Source organism: Anopheles coustani, chromosome X, assembly GCF_943734705.1.
Source record: "Anopheles coustani chromosome X, idAnoCousDA_361_x.2, whole genome shotgun sequence".
Classification (NCBI taxonomy): domain Eukaryota; kingdom Metazoa; phylum Arthropoda; class Insecta; order Diptera; family Culicidae; genus Anopheles; species Anopheles coustani.
Genome location: NC_071290.1, coordinates 3,205,237 through 3,221,418, shown reverse-complemented (window position 1 = coordinate 3,221,418; position 16,182 = coordinate 3,205,237). Strand labels below are relative to the sequence as shown.

General features: G+C 48.9%; 7 protein-coding genes across 7 annotated transcripts in view; 2 read left to right on the top strand and 5 right to left on the bottom strand.

Moving 5' to 3' along the window:
• The window catches only part of LOC131268625 (brefeldin A-inhibited guanine nucleotide-exchange protein 3), a 66,594-nt gene that overhangs the window by 12,582 nt on the left and 37,830 nt on the right, over positions 1–16,182 (bottom strand). The window lies entirely within an intron of this gene.
• Positions 407–5,221, top strand: LOC131268626 (sodium-dependent neutral amino acid transporter B(0)AT3). Its single transcript, XM_058270857.1, has 9 exons — positions 407–499; positions 574–845; positions 1,102–1,706; positions 1,785–2,032; positions 2,094–2,201; positions 2,425–2,628; positions 2,715–2,872; positions 3,637–3,900; positions 3,961–5,221. Exons 1-9 carry the CDS (start codon positions 407–409, stop codon positions 4,157–4,159), a joined length of 2,151 nt encoding a protein of 716 aa, XP_058126840.1. The 3' UTR covers positions 4,160–5,221.
• Positions 5,842–6,969, top strand: LOC131268852 (general odorant-binding protein 45-like). Its single transcript, XM_058271136.1, has one exon. The coding sequence runs from the start codon at positions 5,842–5,844 to the stop codon at positions 6,967–6,969; it is 1,128 nt and encodes a 375-aa protein (XP_058127119.1).
• Positions 8,132–9,016, bottom strand: LOC131268851 (general odorant-binding protein 45-like). The gene has a single exon (XM_058271135.1). The coding sequence runs from the start codon at positions 9,011–9,013 to the stop codon at positions 8,132–8,134; it is 882 nt and encodes a 293-aa protein (XP_058127118.1). The 5' UTR covers positions 9,014–9,016.
• On the bottom strand, positions 10,184–11,023 carry LOC131268847 (general odorant-binding protein 69-like). The gene has a single exon (XM_058271132.1). The coding sequence runs from the start codon at positions 11,021–11,023 to the stop codon at positions 10,184–10,186; it is 840 nt and encodes a 279-aa protein (XP_058127115.1).
• Positions 12,609–13,448, bottom strand: LOC131268845 (general odorant-binding protein 69-like). Its single transcript, XM_058271129.1, has one exon. It carries the CDS (start codon positions 13,446–13,448, stop codon positions 12,609–12,611), a length of 840 nt encoding a protein of 279 aa, XP_058127112.1.
• Positions 14,708–15,629, bottom strand: LOC131268844 (general odorant-binding protein 45-like). Its single transcript, XM_058271128.1, has one exon. The coding sequence runs from the start codon at positions 15,587–15,589 to the stop codon at positions 14,708–14,710; it is 882 nt and encodes a 293-aa protein (XP_058127111.1). The 5' UTR covers positions 15,590–15,629.

Below are 16,182 nucleotides of genomic sequence, written 5' to 3'. Positions count from 1 at the left end.
CGGTCTCGTCGACATAGACACCTGGTTTTAGGAGGTTTCTTATCCGTTGCTCCATTTGCATCCACTGACCGCGCCTGCACTGATGTTCCCGTACACGTTTCTGCAGGTTTGATTTGAGCCTCCAGAGTGAACTAGTGAGACACCCTTTGGATACCTTCGCACAATATGCACGACACAGCACTGCACCGCTAGATAGGAGTTAGGACGCACCCACGTACACCAGCGGCCACCAGCCTTGTTGTTTTCCTCCCCCCCCCCTTTGGAAGAGCGTGTCTTGGAAAAGAGCGTGTGTGGAGCGAAACGAAAGCGATCGGCGTAACGTAAACAGGATTGGTGGAGGCGACGGCTTTGAGTAGTTCCGGGTGCATCAGAGGACTCACGTACCGTTCGGTCATTGCTGGCTGCGATGGCCAACACTGCACATTTATTCCGCAGACAGAGCTCGCGCGATCTAATTCAGCAGGCCACCGTGCGCAGCCTGGATGAGCTCGAGCTGAGGGTAGGTGTTTGGAATAAGAGGGTCCTTAGCTCGTAAAAGGTCCTTAACTCTGACTTTTTCCCGTTTGCTTCCAGGAGTTGCGCAGCCGACTAGTGCGAGCAGAGAACGGCTCACAGAATGTGGTGTACGGTGCGACAAACCAGGCATTCATCAGCGACGATGATCCACCGATGGGCCGGATACTGGACATCGGACCGTCGGCGTCCGGACCGCGCACCGGAGCGGCCAAGCTGACCATGCAGGCGTCGATCGCGTCGCAGGCACAGGAGGCCGCCATCGTCGAGCGGCCGGAAGATGAGCGCGAGAGCTGGGACAGCAAGTGGACGTTCCTGTTGGCCACCATCGGGTGAGACTTTCAGTGTCTTGTCTTAACCGCTTTGAGATAATATATAACTACTCCCCAGTCGATTTCCATCTGATTCTGACCTTATCACAACCAACAGTCACTTGGTACTAGTCTTTGTAGAGATTTTGACTCATATATGAACTCCTCTTATTACGTACGGAGGAGGATACCACAGCTCTTCCACATGCGATATATATGTTGATGTTGAATGATCATTCTTGGGAGTAACCCCAGTCCTCTTTGCATTTCGATGTAGCTATGCCGTCGGACTTGGCAATGTGTGGCGCTTTCCGTACCTGGCGCAGAAGAACGGGGGCGGCGCGTTCCTGGTGCCGTACTTCGTCATGCTGCTGCTGCAGGGCCTGCCCATCTTCTACCTGGAGCTGGCGATCGGGCAGCGGCTGCGCAAGGGTGCGATCGGCGTGTGGCACGAGGTGTCCGGATACCTCGGCGGCATCGGCATCTCGTCCGCGTTCGTCAGCTACATCGTCGCGCTGTACTACAACACCATCATCGCCTGGTGCCTGATCTACCTGCTGCACAGCTTCGAGTCGCCGCTGCCGTGGGCCGAGTGCCCGAAGCGCCTGTTCAAGAACTTCACGTACGACGTCGAGCCGGAGTGCGTGGTGTCGTCGCCGACGAAATACTACTGGTACCGCGAGACGCTGCAGGTGTCGCCGAACGTGAACGAACCGGAGGGGATCAACTATGCGGTCGCGCTGGCGCTCATCACCGCCTGGTCGCTGGTGTACCTCTGCATGGTCCAGGGTATCACCGAGTCAAGCAAGATCGTCTACGTGACCGCCATCTTCCCGTACGTGGTGCTCATCATCTTCTTCTTCCGCGGTATCACGCTCAAGGGTAATCTCTTTTACGGAGGGTGTTCAGCGCTTCCGAGCTAGTACTAACACTGCCACTTCTTCTTCTACGTTTGGTCAGGTGCATTCGACGGCATTGCACATCTGTTTACGCCTCGCTGGGAGTCCATCCTCGAGCCGGTGGTGTGGTTGGAAGCGGGGACGCAGATCTTTTTCTCGCTGGGGCTTGCCTTCGGCGGGCTGATCGCGTTCAGCTCCTACAATCCCGCCAACAACAACTGCTACCGGGACGCGCTCGTCGTGTCCGTCACCAACTGCTCCACCTCGATGTTTGCCGGTGTAGTCGTGTTCTCGGTGATTGGGTTCAAGGTAATGGTCCACCTGCACCTGAATGGGAATTCACCACCTAACTCCTAACTTCAACCCGTAGGCTACCTCCATCTACGACAGCTGCGTTGAGGAGCGCTCCGAGATGGTGCGGCAGAACAAGTCCCATGACCTTCTGCCGGTGTGCGATCTACAAAAGGAACTCGAAAACGTAAACGCATCCTGCACTTCCACCTCCAGTTCGTTGTTGTTGCCCAGTAGTGTCGATGTTCGTTGTATTTGGTGTTACCTTGGTGTTGTAGCTCTCGGCCTTTAATTAGTACTCCTGCGCTGCTAGAGCGTAGGGCAATGCTTGCATCCCCTTGGTGTCGTGCCACCGTTGTTGCACCGTAGCGATGCAGCGAAACTGAGCCCTTCCGTACTTTTCACTGCAGAGCGCTTCCGGTACCGGGCTGGCGTTCATCATCTTCACCGAGGCCATCAATCAGTTTCCGGCCGCGCAGCTGTGGGCGGTCCTGTTCTTCCTGATGCTGTTCACGCTCGGCATCGACTCGCAGTTCGGCACGCTCGAGGGCGTCAGCACGTCGCTGATGGACATGAAGCTGTTCCCGAACGTCCCGAAAGAGATGATCACCGGCGTAAGTGACCCTCACTCTTTCTTTTTTGTTTCCCCCCACTGCTTGAAGTTAGTCAACTGTTTCCTATCTTTTCACTCGGGTCCTAGGGTCTATGCGTGTCGTGCTGCGTGCTGTCGATGTGCTTCGCCAACGGAGCCGGTAGCTACATCTTCCAGCTGATGGACAGCTTTGCCGGCAGCTACACGCTGCTGATCATTGCGTTCTTCGAGTGCATTGGCGTTAGCTACATCTACGGGTTGAAAAGGTACCGGGGCTTTGGGGGATACGCTGCCCTGATGTCGTGTTTTACAGAATTTACATATCAACATTCAAGTCCAGCACACTTCAGCAAACGATGCTTGACAAAATGAAGAGACAACGCTAACGGTCAACCAGCTTAATGTCGTATCTCCGGTTGTTCCCGACGTCGTTCACGCTGTTTTCATGGTTGGATTCCAATAGTTCCATCTAGCAGCTCGTACAGCTTGTCGTTCCACATCCTTGTTCAAGCGCCGTCCGCATCTCCTTCCAGTAATGTCTATACCTCAAGTCCATAGAGCACAACGGGCCTTATTAGAGCCCGGTAGAGTGTCAATTTGTATCCATCTGAGGCCCCGACCTTTTCGCAGCCACTTGCGTGAACTAAAGGTACGGTTTCCAGTGAGGATGTGCTTCCGAATCTCCAAGGACGTGTCAGAATCACAAGTGACTTGAGATCCGAGGTGTACGAAGGAACCCACCTTTTACAGGGTGTCTTCGGCCATGGTGCTATAAGAAAAGGTGTTTGTTTTTGAGGTATTAGTCTGGAGTCCAGCCAGCAGATACTCTGACTTAAGTCCAGTACACGTTTCCACAGTCGTCCTCTTGTTGACTGCAATGAAATCTATATCGTCCGCGTAGTTCAGGAGTTCAATCTCATAAGGTTACTATCGGGCATCGTTTGATTGACGAAGAAATGTGCTGGACTTGAGTGTTCATTTGTGGAACGCTGTATGCTCATCTAACCACTCACTCCCGCCGCGGTCGCAGGTTCGCCGACGATATCGAGCTGATGACCGGTGCCCGGCCCAGCCTGTACTGGATGCTGTGCTGGAAGTACATCTCGCCGATCGCCATGATCACGATTCTGGTCGCCTCCTTCCTGGAGCTCGCCTCCGAGGGCAGCAGCTATCCGGGCTGGAACGCGCTGACCGGCGGCACCGACCGGCTCGAGTGGCCGCACTGGTGCATCGTGGTGGCCATCCTGCTGATCCTCGTGTCAATTCTCTGGATTCCGGGGGTGGCCATTCTGCGGTAGGTTCACCGGCCTCCTTTCACTTGCTTGGTTCTAGCTAATCGCGCTTCCTCCCACAGGTTATGCGGCATCCATGTGATCGAGGACACCGAACCGGCCTGGTTTCCGTCGGCCGAGCTGCGCGACGTGCACGGCATCGTGCCGCACGAGCCGACCGACGTCGAGATCTCGCTGTTCTGCATACGCGCCGACGGCTCCGAAGGTCTCTGCTGTCCGACCTACGGACCTCGCGAGCAACCGCTGGACGAGGAGGAGTAAGGCGGGTGTTGTGGCCGCGCTGTTGGCCCTATCGGATACTACCACGAGTGAAATCGGTCTCTGGTGCGTGCCCCCCAATGCTGTACGCAGCGTCTGAACGACATCCTGCCTGAGCAAACGGTCACAAGTGAATCAGATAATAATGACGATAATAATAATAATAATAATACATTATACTAGCGAACCATTATTGCAACAAATGCACATACATCAACACACACACACACACACACACACACACGCATACATACGTTAGACGGAAAAAGAATAAAGCCACTAGTAGCTGTAATGGTTCGACAGTTTAGAAAGCCATCCTACGCTATTTTAAGTATGTATGTTCGAATATAGTGTTACAAGAAGAAAACAGAGTAAACGAAAAAAAAAACAAGACAGTGCAAAACGCTTTCCCCCCAGGCTGTCGGGGTGGGCGGGGGTGGGGGGAAAGGGTCACTTGACAAGACTTGAAGATTATACAACCGTTTCCATCAATCAATTAGCGCTACCAGACAGCCGTAGTCCAACATCATTGTCGCTACCCTACCGACATTTTTGGCATATCAGTGTGTTCTCAAATCGACCGTTATTTATCCCTGGGATGCTCCTGGATTAGCTACCAGCCACCCAGCCCCTCTACCCAGTTGTTCGATATAGCGGGGTGAAGGTTAGTGCCGCACCCTTTAACCAAAAACCTAGTAAACGTTGACAATAACGATCGTCGCGGGCCGTCGATGCAAGGCGTCGGCGGGCACCGGGTGTTTGCGTTAGGAAACGAAAAAGAAGAAGAGCAAAAAAAAGCCACGAGACAATAAAGGAAAAACCCTCGTTATACCATGATTAAACTTGCGCGCGAATAAACGCGAAAAAAAAACAAAGGCAAACCACTAACAATATTACTATAAGAAAAACACTTGATTGTTGAATGCAATATATATATATAAATATATACATACATATACATATATAGATATATATACATACACCTGCATACACTTATACATCTATCTGTACATATTAAAATAATTTATAATAAATGCGATGATGTAGAATGGGTCTAAGATGTTACCAAACTATGCCAGCGCTTCGGTGTTTAACTCTTCCGGTTTCTTCTCGTCGAACTTTCTTACAAACACACCACACTGGCTAACACACCTGGGCTCCAGTGGGCTTACGAATCGTTCCGAAACATTCGAAACAGCGTTTATACCCTTGCATGCTGCCTTAATATACACTATATTATTCGTTAAACAATATTTTGAAGTACTTGATAAATGGAAAAGACGTCTCAAATAAAGTTCATATATTTTTACAATACTTAATTCAGCCAAAATTTGGTGGATGATCGTGCTCCAAACTCCTTTATGAGGTGTGAGCTAAAGTGAAGGTCAAAGTGAGTGCGAAATGTGCAGCTGAATTCAAAATGGGCATTTGATAGGGCCGATGCAGCAACAACACTTCCTTCACCATGTTTGTCCTTGGTTTGTCGAAAACGACTTAGAATTAGAAAACGCGCCTTTTGCGCCGCGGCGTAACATGTTTAGTCTACTCCGTTACGTGACGATCGTGGTGAAGTACCTTCCCCGTGGTGTTTCGCTTTGGCCTATATATAGAAAGGTGTCCAGCACATTAGGGATACAGTCTCTGGACTCGGTGCTTGTTCCCTTCAACGTCCCTTTGCAGAGAGTATGGTGCGAAGCGCTTTGTATCGATGCGTGGAGTTGGCGTGTCTGCTAGCGGTGGCTAGTGCCGCTTCTCCGCACTGTCAGGGAGTGGTGATGTACAAGAGCATCAAGCAAGCACAGGAGGAGTGTGTAACGTATCTGCGCATTCCGCGTGCCCGGTTGGCGGTGTACAACGAGCACATATACCCTCAGGATATCGAGACGAAGTGTATGGTGCGGTGTATGGGGCTCAATCTCGGCTGGTGGAACGACACCGTGGGCGTGAAGGAGTCAGCCCTCCGTGCGTACTTTCACCCGGATCCGGACGATTGCCAGCACGAGCGACGCACCTATCACTGCCTGAAGTCGCAACGGCTCGACAGCTACGCGCCGCAAGGACTCGACCCGTGCGAGCGCGCCTACGAGTCGTTCCGCTGCTACTACGAGCAGTACGGCAACATCGTGGTCACGCCGCAGTTCGTCCCGTTCAGCCCATTGCGCATGGCCGCCGTTATGGAGGACTGTGCTGCCATCATGCATCTACCCAAGACCGTTGGCGGATGCTCCAGGAAGGATGCTGCCGGTTCACTGCACGCCACCCGTGATGTTGGCTGCTTCCTGCGCTGCGTGTTCCTGCGCAGTGGACTATATAGCGAGCAGTATGGACCCAACCTAGACCGGATTTACGTGCAGGGTCACGGTTACTACAACGCGACCCGGTTCCGCGACAACACCATGGCCTGCTACAACCATCTCAAGTCTACATGTTTGGACGAGTGCGATCTGATCTATCGGTTTGTCAATGAGTGCTTCCCTGAAGGAGGGGTGAATTTATCCCTTTTATTAGGGGTAACTATTGCACGCTCCTTGTTAGGAGCATTAGGTGCACTAGGAAGTCTTTTAGGAACTGTAGGATCTGTTTTAGGAACTGCAGGAGGTGTTGCATCAACTGTAGGAAGTATTGCAGGAGCTGTAGGAAGTATTGCAGGAGGAGCTGTAGGAGGTGTTGGAGGTACTGCAGGAGGTGCTGTAGGAGGTGTAGGAGGTACTGTAGGAGGTGTTGCAGGTACTGCCGGAGGCGTTCTAGGAGGTGTAGCAGGTACTGCTGGAGGCGTTCTAGGAACTGTTACAGGACTTGGGTCTCTAGTATGATCTCTGTGTTCTGAAGAAGCCGAGAAAAAACACGTGTTTGGATTGAAAATTATAATTTGGAACAAACAAATCAATAAAGTATACCTTTTCGGACAAAACATTGGAATTTTGTTGCACTATCCTTACGTTGAAAACATTTTAAGGCACCCTCTGATAGGACACGCGTCTTATATCAGGTCCTAAAGCTTTCAACTGTTGAATACATAGCACGAGTAAAGGATCTGCTTGCTGTTAGGTGATTCTATCTTCTCTAAATATAGATAAACCGACATCTCTAGTGGAACTTGGCCTCCCTCCGATGGCAGCTATTGTGAGCTTTTAATCAACCCGTGACGACACCACCCCTCTGGCATAGTACCGCTGGACCATTAATACCCCCTGATGAAATATGTTGAATATTCGTTTAGTCAACAAGCGCCACCGCGATTAAGGATAGCTAGGGTGTCGATCCCTCTTAATTTTGGGTTAAGCTTACGCCCTGTACACACTGTACGAATTTTAATGTTGATAAAGATTCTGGACCTCTGGTGGACGGACGTCTACGGGATTCACTGGATGGTCAATCCTTTAGTTCTGGGGAAGGTTCGATGTTTGTTTTAGAATTTACACAATCAAATGAGATCATCTAATCAAAACAAGTATTTTAAGTGCTTTTCGATGAAAGTAGCGGTTCAAGTAGCTTAAAGAAACATTTCTTTCTTCGTTAAGAGGTTACCATCCATGCACATCGGCTTTGGTAGCAAGAAATCAAAGGTCTTTACAAGGATTCCAATTTACGACGCTATTCAAGCCGATCAAAGTAGTGCTCCCATGACAAATCGTAATAGGGTAGTCAAACATTCCCTGGCAACAATTATCCCTGGTTGATTTTGCGATCCTGATTCTGAGAAGAACTGGTCCGGAGGATCGCGATATGAATGATCGCTAGTGACATTGAATGTTCACTATCAAATCCAAATCTGTAGACATTGGTAAATTCGGTGTACTAAGCACCAGATGTAGCTGAACGAGACACACATATTTCTTGTGAACAATGTTGGTTACACTTGTTTGGACCAGGATAGTCAAAATGTCAACACATTAGCTAAGTTTGCATTGATTTATTAGGTTTCATCGCAATTGGGTCGTTCAGTTAGCTGACAGCAACTAAACCATCCGCTGATTAGTTCTTGTGCAGGTCGCAAAGCTTAACCTTGCTGCAGTGGCAGACGGGCTGTCCGAGGACGTTCTTGGCGGCATCGACGAACACGGTGTTCACCAGGTAGTCGCGGGCCTTGGACTCGCCGAAGCAAGCCTGGAAGGAGTCGTAGGCGTGCTGGCACTTGGTCTTCTTGCAGGCCAGCTTCTTCTGGTTGGCGAGGCAGGCGACGGTCAGGGCGTTGTTCGGGTTGAAGACCTCCTCCTGGTACTGGTAGTACAGGTATTCCAGGTTGTAGCCGTCCTCGTCGTTGTAGAGCTTGGAGCGGGTCACGAAGTTGCGGAAGAAGCAGAGAGACTCCTCGCCGCTCGGGAAGCAACCGCCAGCCAGACTCTGCAGAGTGGGGCGCGAGACGTCGAGCATGCCGAACAGGTCGTACGCCTGCTGCTGGTCCTCCAGGTAGGTGTTGACGACGAACTGCGGGCACTCGCTCAGGGCTCCGTAGTGCTGGTAGTAGCACTGGAACGCCTTGTACACCTGGGTGCAGAGGTCATCGTCGCAGGTGTAGAGGTTCTCCGCCAGGCACTGCTCGGTGCGCTCGACGTTGTGGAAGTCATGCGGGTACGGCACGAAGTATCCGGCCACTCGCTCCTTCTGCAGACCGGTGGTACGGTTCCAGAAGCGCAGGTTGAAGGCGACGCAACGCAGCAGACAGCGGACTTCCTCCTCGTCCGGGTAGCCTTCCTTCACGTAGCGCAGCAGGTCGTCATCGCGGACACCTTGGTACAGGGCGCACTCGGCCTGGGCCTCGCTGAAGCTCTTCTCCACCGCGTAGTGCTGCAGGGCGTCGCTGGCCACGATCACTCCCGCCGCCAACACCAGTGCCGAAATTACGAACGAGTTCATTCTTGCTCTAGCTTGTTGATTGCCGCAAGTGCAACTGAAACTGTATGCCTTCTGGGAGCGCGACTATACTCTTATATACCCCCGAGCTGGTTCCAGTCCACCAACAACCGCTGGGACTCCATGGATCGTGCCCATTAGGTGAAATCGCTCCCTAATCGTACGCGTACGAGCGATTGTTGTAAGGTTCACGCACACAAAAAAATAAATAACAAACAAAACAAACAGTCCAACTTCTACCGGTGCAAGTAAAGCCGTTACAAGATCAGCGCAATGAATCCAGCACGTGAACATTGCCATTTCACCTCAATAAATAGTACGTGACCCTTGTCCGTATGTGGAAGTACTTAAAAATTGGTAGACGAAAAACGTTTTCAACGCTTTTCCAACGGTGAGCGATAAATAAAACAAACGACAAACAATAACTATATTTCCCGAAACTTTATTATGTTGGTTTAAAATGACTTGTCTTTTGTGGTTTATTATCTTTTTACAATAATAAATCAAATTAAAGATAAATGGAAATTCAAACAATCTTGAACAAAAAACCAAACAAACAAATTTGAATTTGTATTGTATAGTAAATGTATACACCAATCTATATTTCATTAAATTGTTGTCATAATTATGTCGACAAGAAATTCGAGCATAGTAACAAATCCAAGAACGTTTTGTTTTTAGTTTGTAACAGTGTTATTTTATTTTTAAGCACAACCTTATTTACTATTAATTAATAAGTAAAGGCAAAATGAAACACAGAACAAAAACCAACAGGCTCCCATTTGTCAAAATTTAGCTAAGTAAGTTGACTCCGTCGTGTAGGTATCCAGTAAACGATATAAGATTTATAAAGCCAGGCAGGTGAGGAAAAACAAGACTTCTTGTGCAATATTTTCGGAAGGTTGTCAAACATTGGAACAAGCAGGATTTATTGGTAATGCGCTTTGCACTTCAAGTATCATATTTCGACTTCGCCAATCGGTAGGATCGGTCTGGCAGGAATTAATTAGTTAGATGTTGCTAGTACAGTTGTGCGTGGGCCGTTTGCTTATATCCTTAAAGATATTCTTATTTATAAAATAAAGAATTCAGATTCGTATATGTTCATTTTAATGCAATTTATTTTTCATGAGTCCGACTAAACAAGTCTTGTTGTCACGAGTTCCGATAGAGTTAAGCCAAACGCTGGGTAGCAGCCACCTTGAAGACACCCTTAAGGTAGCTGTACAGCTTGGTGGAACCGAAGCACTGAGTGAACACCTCGGTGGCCTGTTCGCACTTGCTCTTGTTGCAGGCCAGCTTCTTCAGGTTGGCCAAGCACACCTGGGTAGCGGCGTTCTCCGGCTTGAAGGCCTCCTCGGCCGTCTGGGTGTACAGGTTCTTCAGCAGTGGACCCTCCTCATCGTCGTAGGCGCCGTAGCGGATAACGTAGGCACGGAAGAAGCACTCGGACTCGGGACCACTCGGGAAGCAGCCTCCGGCGAGCTTGCGCATAGTCTCCTCGGACACGTCCAGCATGTCGAACAGGTCGAAAGCCTCCTGGAGATCTTCATCCTTGTAGCTCGGGACGTAGGCCGGGCAGTGGGTGAGCGTGCCGTAGTTCTGGTAGTAGCACTGGAAGGCCTGGTAGGCTGCCACGCAGTTGTCTCCGTTGCACTCCTTGGGCAGGTAGAACAGGCACTTCTCGGTGCGCTTGGCGTAGTCGCAGTCCTCCGAGGCGGGCACGAAGTAGTTGGCAAGGACATGCTCCTGCAGTCCACCCTCGAGGTCGTTCCAGGCGCGCAGGTTCTCGAGGACGCACAGGACCAGACAGCGCACTTCCGGCTCATCAGGGTATCCTTCGCGCATGTAGCGTTGCATACGGTCATCAGGGACCTGAAGGTACACGGCACATTCTGCCTGAGCCTCGACGAAGCTCTTGCGGACGTAGTAGTGCGGCAAGAAAGGGTTGTAGGCAGAGGCAACCTGCGACCCAGCGAGGACCACGGCGATCAATATGCAGAAATGGTTCATGGTTGCTCAGCTACTGTTTGCTTCACACAAGGAAACTGTATGTTTTCTCTGGCTGCCGGACGCTCTATTTATACCGCTGTCGAGCCCCTGATTAACGTCCGCACGCGCGATTCGTGCTTTTCCGTTGTCTATGAAACCACAACTTCCAGCAAATAAACAACAAAATATCATGCCTAAAAAATAGACAACAGTGGTCCACTGCAGACGGACAGTTGTTTGACCTATCCTACCAGGTTTTTACCCAACGTACCACGAACGTGTGATTGTGCAAACTTGGTTTTGTAGGTTTGCGTCAAGCATATTGTGGTTCTTACAATTATTATAGAATAAGGTATTTCATATATTGTAAGTTACACCTTACAATAAGACAAAATTTTAGTGGTTGTTTAAGCCTACCTAATCCGAACCAATTTTGAACAGTCCGTACATTAAGTTGTACATCAGTTATTCATGAGCATGTTGTTCATACACTGTATGATCAATATTCTCAATGTTAAGTCATATTCTCAATCACAGACTTAGAATAGTTGCGTGACAATACTAAATACATTGTATTTTTTGGAATATCGGATTAGATTGACTCATGAACCCGTTCATTGATGTTTTTTTTCATTTTTGATGGTCAGAATTGGTAGGTCGGATCGGACTAGATCAAATGATCTGACCGATATTTTCTTTCAATATTTTTCAAAACATAAAAGAAAAAGTTCATTTGGTGCATAACATTTTATTATAATATTGCGTCTACAATTGGGTCGGACACTTTCGCTCCTAAATTGGCTTTTAAATATCGCTTAGACATTCATATTCCATTCTATGCTAAATACACAAAAACTCAATAATTGTTATGGATCATATGGTTTATAAATGCATAATAGAGTACTTGAGTGTGTAATAATTCCAACATTTAATTAAAATTTTAAAAACAATAAACGTTCGGCAACAATCGTGAAAAAATAAACATAAACAGTATAAACTCTCAAAAGTCAATAAGTCAAAAATAGTATCAAATTTCAATAGTATGAAGTAACACATGTGAGAGCCTGTATACAAATAATAAATACGAATACGTTTACAAAACTAACTTTTTTGAGTTAGAATAGCTGAAGTCACGACAATATTAAAAAGTTCAAAAGTGTGTAACAATGTCAAAGACCACAAGTATTAAAATTGTTTTCATCGTATATGTCAAAATGATGGATGAAAAGTTTTGTTTGTAAGGTGTAAATGCATATGAAAGAACACAATTAATGAGAAAAGGAAGGAATTTCCAATGTTTGTTATGACAAAAAAGCAAAAATGTGGAACTATTTATTGATTCATCAAACACAAAGTTAAACATTTTGTATACAACAAAACCGGTTATTTGGATGAGACTAACGACATAGCCATTTATAAAATTGCAGCAACAATTCATGTTGGCAATTGCTACCACTTTCTTTGACGTTGAAGTTTCTGACACTTGCACACATTTTCCGAACAGTTGTAGTAGAAAGAGAAGAGATTAAGCTTTTTTTAATTTTTCATGTTATGCAATTTATTTTTCATGAGTTCGACTAAACAAGTCTTCCGAGTTCCGATAAAGTTAAGCCAGACGCTGGGTAGCAGCCACCTTGAAGACACCCTTAAGGTAGCTGTACAGCTTGGTGGAACCGAAGCACTGAGTGAACACCTCGGTGGCCTGTTCGCACTTGCTCTTGTTGCAGGCCAGCTTCTTCAGGTTGGCCAAGCACACCTGGGTAGCTGCGTTCTCCGGCTTGAAGGCCTCCTCGGCCGTCTGGGTGTACAGGTTCTTCAGCAGCGGACCCTCCTCATCGTCGTAGGCGCCGTAGCGGATAACGTAGGCACGGAAGAAGCACTCGGACTCGGGACAGCTCGGGAAGCAGCCTCCGGCGAGCTTGCGCATAGTCGCCTCGGACACGTCCAACATGTCGAACAGGTCGAGAGCCTCCTGAAGATCTTCATCCTTGTAGCTCGGGACGTAGGCCGGGCAGTGGGTGAGCGTGCCGTAGTTCTGGTAGTAGCACTGGAAGGCCTGGTAGGCTGCCACGCAGTTGTCTCCGTTGCACTCCTTGGGCAGGTAGAACAGGCACTTCTCGGTGCGCTTGGCGTAGTCGCAGTCCTCCGAGGCGGGCACGAAGAAGTTGGCAAGGACATGCTCCTGCAGTCCACCCTCGAGGTCGTTCCAGGCGCGCAGGTTCTCGAGGACGCACAGGACCAGACAGCGCACTTCCGGCTCATCAGGGTATCCCTCGCGCATGTAGCGTTGCAAACGGTCATCGGGGACCTGAAGGTACACGGCACATTCTGCCTGAGCCTCGACGAAGCTCTTGCGGACGTAGTAGTGCTGCAGCACAGGGTGTTCGGCAATGGCCGAGCCGAAAACGGCGACTAGGGCAATGACCGACAGAGCGAAGTGATTCATCTTGAATACCTTGTTGTATGCTGCAAGTATTGAGCTGTACTACTGTTTCTGGCGACGACGCAACCTATTTATACTCACCTGCTAGCCAGGACCACTAGGCAGTGTCACCACAGTACAACGCGTGCCTGATGGAGGACTTCCACCTTTCTTGCTGATCCATAATACCGCTATCGCTGGGAAAAAAAGGCCGGTGAGCACGAATTTTCCATCATGGATAGCGATACGACAGTTCGTGCCTAGCAGTTGACAGCGATGGTTACGCAATGCGAGTTGTTTACATGAGTAAGGTAAACCACTCGCATATTTTGACACCATGTAACAACGACGAAAAAATAAATACGGCGAATAGCTGGAACTATGGTATCTAAACAATTTCACCAAAATAGAGCATACGATTACTGTATGGTTGTACACCAGCGATCACTCACTTGTCAGTCAGACTTGTGCAATGAATTTTGATGAAAGCATAGTTTATTCCAATGACATTTGTATTGAAGTATTACTACAATTAACCTAAGTTTAACATTTTTACAGTTTTTTTTTCATATACTGTGTTGGTTTATCGCTGCACGGCAACGTTTTAGGCACTCTTGTTATTAATTACATAGAATATAGTAATGGACGGTTTATTAGTTTTTATTCGTAGTCTGTAGACTTAATATAACGCAAACTCGGCACGCTTGTAGCTGTAGGGAAATTAATAAAACAATTAAATATTTTTCTCTCTAGCAGAGGAGAACTTGGAACTTGGACTTGAAACATTTCATATGATAAAACCGGTTAAGAAATTAAGTATTGGAATGAATAATTGACATAAATTTAGAAGTTTATAATGAATAAAACATAATTCGTGAAAGTAAATAATTGGTCCGCGGGGATCCGCGACAGCCGAGTGGTAGCGCCGGTTAGAAAATCGACCCATGAGCGCCGGGGCTCACCACTTCGACGGTGTGGGTTCGAATCCCAACTGAAACCGGACCGTCCCCTGTACGAGAGAACTGACTATCCACGTACAACAGGGAAACTAGTCTCGTAAGCCCTTAACGGGCAGGCATGACAAAGAGGTCGTTACGCCAAGAAGAAGAAGAAGAAATATTTGAAATACTTAACGAGACTAAGAGTATTGCAACAAAATAAGGTAGGAGGGATATTGAAATAGACACATTGGAATATATATTTGAGTGATGATTTATTGCATTTTGTTTTGTTTTAATTGCTTGTTAATATCGCATCATCCATTGGGACAAGCCATCCGGTGATTAGTTCTTGTGCAGGTCGCAAAGCTTAACCTTGCTGCAGTGGCAGACGGGCTGTCCGAGGACGTTCTTGGCGGCATCGACGAACACGGTGTTCACCAGGTAGTCGCGGGCCTTGGACTCGCCGAAGCAAGCCTGGAAGGAGTCGTAGGCGTGCTGGCACTTGGTCTTCTTGCAGGCCAGCTTCTTCTGGTTGGCGAGGCAGGCGACGGTCAGGGCGTTGTTCGGGTTGAAGACCTCCTCCTGGTACTGGTAGTACAGGTATTCCAGGTTGTAGCCGTCCTCATCGTTGTAGAGCTTGGAGCGGGTCACGAAGTTGCGGAAGAAGCAGAGAGACTCCTCGCCGCTCGGGAAGCAACCGCCAGCCAGACTCTGGAGAGTGGGGCGCGAGACGTCGAGCATGCCGAACAGGTCGTACGCCTGCTGCTGGTCCTCCAGGTAGGTGTTGACGACGAACTGCGGGCACTCGCTCAGGGCTCCGTAGTGCTGGTAGTAGCACTGGAACGCCTTGTACACCTGGGTGCAGAGGTCATCGTCGCAGGTGTAGAGGTTCTCCGCCAGGCACTGCTCGGTGCGCTCGACGTTGTGGAAGTCATGCGGGTACGGCACGAAGTATCCGGCCACTCGCTCCTTTTGCAGACCGGTGGTACGGTTCCAGAAGCGCAGGTTGAAGGCGACGCAACGCAGCAGACAGCGGACTTCCTCCTCGTCCGGGTAGCCTTCCTTCACGTAGCGCAGCAGGTCGTCATCGCGGACACCTTGGTACAGGGCGCACTCGGCCTGGGCCTCGCTGAAGCTCTTCTCCACCGCGTAGTGCTGCAGGGCGTCGCTGGCCACGATCACTCCCGCCGCCAACACCAGTGCCGAAATCACGAACGAATTCATTCTTGCTCTAGCTTGTTGATTGCCGCAAGTGCAACTGAAACTGTATGCCTTCTGGGAGCGCGACTATACTCTTATATACCCCTGAGCTGGTTCGAGTCAACCAACAACCGCTAGGACTCCATGGATCGTGCCCATCCGGCGTTCCCTAATCAAAACGCGTGCGTATGGTGTGATGTAAACTCAACCATAACAACGCTTTTTTCCTTCACAACACACACGGATTTAAATCAACACGGTTAGGGTACATTTCACCGATGGGAAAGCAGTACGTGACTCAGCCCGGTTCGTTGACACTGGCCATCCTCTCAACTACCAGCTGCTCCATTTTTGTCGTTTATCATTGCATTGGTACGGTTTTTGCCACTTCACTGGTCTTCGGGTCCTTTTGGACGCTTGGACAGCTTTTTCCAACCTTCTACGTTGCGGAATGATAGGTTCTATATGACGTGAGATACCAGAGGGCGTAACCATTTCGATAGACAATTGAGGACAAAAACATGTCTCACAGGAGTCCTGTGTAGATTTTCACACTTCCAGGAAGAAGGAACTATCCAGAAGAAGTCGTCGACACGTACTAATCTGCGGAACGGGCT

Excerpts from the sequence above, each read along its gene's own strand:
- LOC131268626 (XM_058270857.1), top strand. The coding sequence starts at position 407 with ATGGCCAACACTGCACATTTATTCCGCAGACAGAGCTCGCGCGATCTA. Across the intron at positions 500-573 it reads TGGATGAGCTCGAGCTGAGG|GAGTTGCGCAGCCGACTAGT; the intron begins GTAGGTGTTTGG and ends GTTTGCTTCCAG. Across the intron at positions 2,873-3,636 it reads TACATCTACGGGTTGAAAAG|GTTCGCCGACGATATCGAGC; the intron begins GTACCGGGGCTT and ends CCGCGGTCGCAG.
- LOC131268852 (XM_058271136.1), top strand. The coding sequence starts at position 5,842 with ATGGTGCGAAGCGCTTTGTATCGATGCGTGGAGTTGGCGTGTCTGCTA.
- LOC131268851 (XM_058271135.1), bottom strand. The coding sequence starts at position 9,013 with ATGAACTCGTTCGTAATTTCGGCACTGGTGTTGGCGGCGGGAGTGATC.
- LOC131268847 (XM_058271132.1), bottom strand. The coding sequence starts at position 11,023 with ATGAACCATTTCTGCATATTGATCGCCGTGGTCCTCGCTGGGTCGCAG.
- LOC131268845 (XM_058271129.1), bottom strand. The coding sequence starts at position 13,448 with ATGAATCACTTCGCTCTGTCGGTCATTGCCCTAGTCGCCGTTTTCGGC.
- LOC131268844 (XM_058271128.1), bottom strand. The coding sequence starts at position 15,589 with ATGAATTCGTTCGTGATTTCGGCACTGGTGTTGGCGGCGGGAGTGATC.